This window comes from Scyliorhinus canicula, chromosome 5 (assembly GCF_902713615.1).
Source record: "Scyliorhinus canicula chromosome 5, sScyCan1.1, whole genome shotgun sequence".
NCBI classification, from domain to species: Eukaryota; Metazoa; Chordata; class Chondrichthyes; order Carcharhiniformes; family Scyliorhinidae; genus Scyliorhinus; species Scyliorhinus canicula.
Window position 1 is genome coordinate 217,747,775 of NC_052150.1, and position 5,517 is coordinate 217,753,291.

The 5,517-nt window shown below is 51.6% G+C and overlaps 1 protein-coding gene across 1 annotated transcript; it reads left to right on the forward strand.

Annotated features, from left to right (window-relative positions):
* Positions 1-1,910: 1,910 nt before the first annotated feature.
* Positions 1,911-5,142, forward strand: LOC119966580 (5-beta-cholestane-3-alpha,7-alpha-diol 12-alpha-hydroxylase-like). Its single transcript, XM_038798512.1, has one exon. The coding sequence runs from the start codon at positions 1,970-1,972 to the stop codon at positions 3,506-3,508; it is 1,539 nt and encodes a 512-aa protein (XP_038654440.1). The 5' UTR covers positions 1,911-1,969; the 3' UTR covers positions 3,509-5,142.
* The last annotated feature ends 375 nt before the right edge of the window (positions 5,143-5,517 follow it).

The window sequence follows — 5,517 nt, forward strand, 5'->3', positions numbered from 1 at the left end:
TGTATTTACAGTGATGCATATCACCACACCGTCTGCTCCTGGTGGCGACGGGTTTGCAATCCGGGGTGAGGTTTGCAAACAGAGAAGGCGGGTCGACCTTAAGCTTCGTAAGACCGCAGACAGTAAGGGGTGGTAGGGGCCCGCCAAATTTCAGGGTTAGGCTCTGATGGATGCACTGGAAGTTCAGGCCGAGTAGCAAGGCAGCGCAAAGTCTGGGAAGGACGTAGAGCTGGAAGCCGCTGAACTCTATGCCCTGGATGGTGAGGGTGGTGGTGAGTGGGATCCAGAGGCCAGGGACATTCTCTGGTTAATGGGGTGTACTGCAAGGGAGCAGTGCCTTACTGTATTGGGGTGGATGAAGTTCTCTGTGCTCCCGGAGTCCAGAAGGCAGGATATCTCGTGCCCATCGACCTTCACTGTCGTCGACCCGATGGCGAGGTTGTGCGGTCAGGACTGGTCGATCGTGATGGAGGCGAGCTGTAGCTGGTGTTGGAAGGCCCCTGGCTGGTCGGCGGCGGTAGCAGGCGATGAGCGACCCGATGAGGTGCCCGACGAGCAGGGGTCCTGAGGCGGGGAAGATGGCGGCGCCTACGGGGCACACGTGGTGGGCGGCGTTAAAGATGGTGGCGCCCACAGGCCACACGTGTTCCGAGGTCAGCAATATGGCGGCGCCCAAGGGCCGCACGTGGTCTGTTGCGAGGAAGATGGCGGCGCCCACGGGCCGCAGAAGGTCTGAGGCGAGGAAGATAGCGGCACCCACGGGTCTCACGTTGGGAGTGCAGGCACAATCGTGGCGATCGAGCGGGCCTGGCACACAGCAGTGAAATGTCCTTTCTTCCCACAGGCCTTGCAGAGCGTGCTCTGGTTGGCTGCAGCGCGGCGCAGGCTTGGTGTTGGCTGGGGGCAGTCAGTGGTGGGGTCCACGATGGGGTGCTCGCTGGCCGGGTCCATGATGTCCAGGAGGGGGGAGCCATGCGGTTGGGAGCTTAAGCCTGGACATTGCGGGAGGCGACTGTGAGTGAGATTGCGAGTGTCTTGGTGTCACCGGGGAGTTGATGCTGCATGGACAGGAGGTGCCTGCCGTAGATTATGTTGGTCTGCTGAGTGTAGTTCTCCTTCAGTAGCTCCATGGCCTCAGCGTAGGTAGACGCATCCCGGATGAGGGGAAAGATATCGGAGCTCAGCCGCGTACAGAGGGAGAGGGAGAAAAGAAAAGACAAGGAGCAACGGCAGAGACGCACAACCCAGGGGGGAAGGGAGCAGAGTCTGAGACGGGCAAAGAGATACAACATGGGGGTGTTGGTCACCCCCCCCCCCCACATCCACCCAAAAAAAAGGGAAACCCCCCATTGACCAAGGAGGACAGCAAGGGGGTGGGGGAGACAGGGAGGGGTTAGGGAAAGGGGGGCTGGGGGGGGGGGGGGGGGAGACACACGCCAAACTAGACGGCGGCAGTCTATAAATAAAGTAAGATGAAAGCCTTTGTTTGCGTTACACTGTACAATAAATGAACACGAACTGCAATGTACATACTGTTGAAAATGCTAATAAAAATATTTAAAAACAATTAATGTTGTCTCCCATCAATCTTGCTTGGAGACCACATTACTTTCAGTGACTGGGTTTTATTTTATATACAGAATTTGTACATAACTATCATCCAGTCACTCCACCTTTACTGGGAGATGTTGAATAAATGCACTTTGGACAGGTAATAGTAAAAAAGAAATTGAGCTGCCGACAGAGGGTGTGAGCTGCCAGCGAGTTCTCAAGAGGGAGAAAGATCTTTGGAACATTGTGTAATGCAAGGCAATGACTGAATAACAGGCTGCTGTGGTTTCATTGGATAAGGTCCCAAGTTAACAACTCCTCCCTTCCACGTTGTGACAAAGGGGTTTAAAACTGAGAGACACAGTGAGGATTCCATCTCACACTGAAACTGGGCAGCTGAATCGACAGCAGCAGCGACATGGCTTACTGGCTGCCCGTTCTCCTGACCCTGGCAGCCCTCCTGCTCACCCTGCTGTACTTTCTGGGTGCCCTCAGGGTCCGTCGACCTGGCGAGCCCCCCCTTGACTCCGGCTACCTGCCCTGGCTGGGGCATGTCCTGCCTTTTCGCAGGAACACGTTGCAGTTCCTCCAGCGGATGCAGAGGAAGCACGGTGATATCTTCACCGTGCAGCTGGGGGGCCATTATATCACCTTCCTAATGGACCCCCTGTCCTACGGAGCAGTGGTGAAGGAAGCCCGAGCCAAGCTGGATTTTGAGAAGTTTGCAGTGGAGCTGGTGGCGAGGGTGTTTGGATACCAGGCGAGGGACGAGGACCACAAGCTGCTGAACGCCGCCAGCAGCAAGCACCTGATGGGGGATGGCCTGGTGGAGCTGACCCGGGCCATGATGGGCAACCTGCAGAAACTGATGCTCCAAAGCGTGGCCCAGCCTGGCCAGTGGAAGGAGGACGGCCTCTTCCACTTCAGTTACAACCTGGTGTTCAGGGCTGGCTACCTGACCCTGTTTGGGACCCAGCCGGCCACTGAGAGTGACCAGCAGGAGGAGGAGGATGCAGCCTGGCAGCGCGACCACCAGCAATCTGACCACATCTTCGGCCATTTTAGGAGGTACGACCGCCTCTTCCCGCGCTTGGCATATGCCGTCTTGACGCCCAAACAGAAGCTGGAGGCTGAGAAGCTCAAGAGGCTTTTCTGGGAGCTGCTCTCCATCCAGAAGATGGGAAACCGGGAGAATATCAGCAGGTGGATCTCCGAGCGTCAGCAGCAGATGGCGGAGCAAGGGGTGGAGCAAGGCATGCAGAGTCGCTACATGTTCCTGCTGCTCTGGGCATCGCAGGGCAACACTGGCCCTTCAGCCTTCTGGCTCCTGCTATACCTTATCAAGTCCCCCAAGGCTCTGGGGGCGGTGCGGGCTGAGATAGACCGGATCCTGCGGGAGACGGGCCAGGAGGCCAAAGCGGGGGCCCCACCCATCGAGCTGACCAGGGACATGCTGCTGAGGACCCCGGTGCTGGACAGCGCAGTGGACGAGAGCCTCCGGCTGACTGCCGCCCCAATGCTGGTCCGGGCCGTGTTGGAGGACACCAGCCTCCAGATGGCGGACGGCAGGGAATGCTGGCTGAGGAAGGGTGACCGGGTGGCCCTCTTCCCTTACCTGTCGGCACACATGGACCCGGAGATCCACCCGCAGCCGCACACCTTCCAGTTTGACCGTTTCCTCCAGGCGGATGGCAGCAGCAGGAAAACCGACTTCTACAAGGGCGGCAAGAGGCTGAAATACTACAACATGCCCTGGGGGTCAGGGGTCAGCATGTGTCCCGGGCGCTTCTTCGCCGTCAATGAGCTCAAGCAGTTTGTCTTCCTCATGCTCAGCTACTTCGAATTTGAGTTGGTGAACCCCGAGGAAGATATCCCTCCCATAGACTGCAACCGCTGGGGGTTCGGAACTATGCAACCCACACACGACGTCCAGTTCAAATACCGCTTGAGGTTTTAACACTGTGTGTGTGTGTTTATGTGTGCGCGTGTGTGTAGTCCACTGCCACTGCCTTATTGCAAAGTTTTACACGTTTAACCCTCGCTCTTCCCTCCACACACCTGAAACCCTGTATTCAAATACTCGAACCAACTAATCAATCACTCCAACAGACGCTCAGGCCATTTATTGCGTAGATGTTTTGGGGATCTTGCTGTGTAAATTTCCTGTTGGACAAAAACCAGGACGCTTGCTCTAAACCACTGTGGGATAGCCTCAGGCTATGAAAGTGGCTGTATGAATGTTCTTTCAGAGGGCCAGTGCAGAGCCGATGGTCCGAATGGCCTCCTTCTGCACTGTTAAGATTCTGTGATTGTGTGAAGTTCGTTCTTCCCACGGTGTGGAGCCCACAGGAGTGTGTGATGCAGTTACCTTCACCCTTTGTTGTCCCTCAATCCTCTGATTGAAATATTACATCCCCTTCCTCCCTCCCCATGCTACCGCCCTTGCGCTACTTAACACCCAGCACCCACTATTCCTGAACGGTGTGCCATTCCGATTCAATGGGCAGGAGGTGGATGCGCTGGTTTGGTTCGACGCCTCATCCAAAGGACGGCACCTCCAACAGTGCCGCACTCCCTCAGTGCCCCGCTGGAAACCAGCCCAGATTTGTGTGCTCAAGTCTCTGCAGCAGGACCCAGCTTCACAGCCAATTGAAACAGAGGTGAGCATGTTGCACAGTGAGCCATCGCTGTCACATTATGGTGCCTGACCTTCACACATGGTGCAGAGACGGCACAGAAAAGCTGTGTTTTTAAGGACGCCCAGAGCATTTTGTTACTGAAGGAAACTGTCCATTTCTAGTGGGTAAAAGGGTAATTGATTTAGCCATTTAAATGTAAAAACTAAAGCCCAGTTTAAAATCCATTTAAAAATGGATTTCATCATATAACTTCACGTATAATTTAGATTACAAATACGCAGAATTTGCAGTGGCAAAACAGAGGATCTGAAATATTCAAAGAAACTAGGGAGAGCTAATGCAACATTTTTATTGATATCATAAACTGACCATTGTTTTAAATAGCAAAAGCTATGCAGCATACCCAAGGTCGCCATGACTACATGAACACACCATTGTTCAGAATTCAGATAGAAGCACAGTCAGCAATAAACCAGCAAACACTAGAATTGATTAAGTGGACATATCACATTCCAACACACACAAAAATCTACAAATGCAACATATCCGAATATATGTTGCACATTGATGATTGACAACTAACCATCTAACCAAATGTATTTAAAACCCATCCAAGCCAATCAGCACATTGCAGGGGTAGGGACAGATGGAGTTAGACTGATAACATTCTCCTTAAACATAGAAGTTCGGGAAGCCATTTTCTATCTGGACAAATACATACTTTTATTTGACTATTTGCTATCCTTATTTTCCCTTCTAAAACTCTTGAAGTCTGCGCAAGCTGTCTTTGCCTTCAGCAAGAAACCATTTCTGTATTATTTTTGAAAGTTAAAATTGTTTTATAAATTACTTCTCTTTAAGTCTTTTGCTGGCAAGGTTTATTGAGACTAGATTTAAGTTTCTCTCAATTGTAATCAGTCGAGGCAATAAAAGATTCTTACTTTGCATCCGAGAATTGTAACACAAATTTCTACCGAGTTTTAAAATGTATGTGAGACTGCACTTGAACTGCATGGTAGATCTCTACAATTACCAATGGAGCACTTTTGAAACGTGGTCAGTGTTATAATGTCGATGAAGATGCAGAGAGAATTATTATGTTGATGTTCAGAATTGGCTTCACTCGTATTATCTTTCACCAACACAAGTAATGAATCATTATTTCTCCTTTTAAAAAAATGGCATGATATTCTTTTTTCAAGCCTTAAGAAAGCACCAATTTTTAATATGGTCATAGATGAAATGAAATGAAAATCGCTTATTGTCACAAGTAGGCTTCAAATGAAGTTACTGTGAAAAGCCCCTAGTCGCCATATTCCATGCCTGT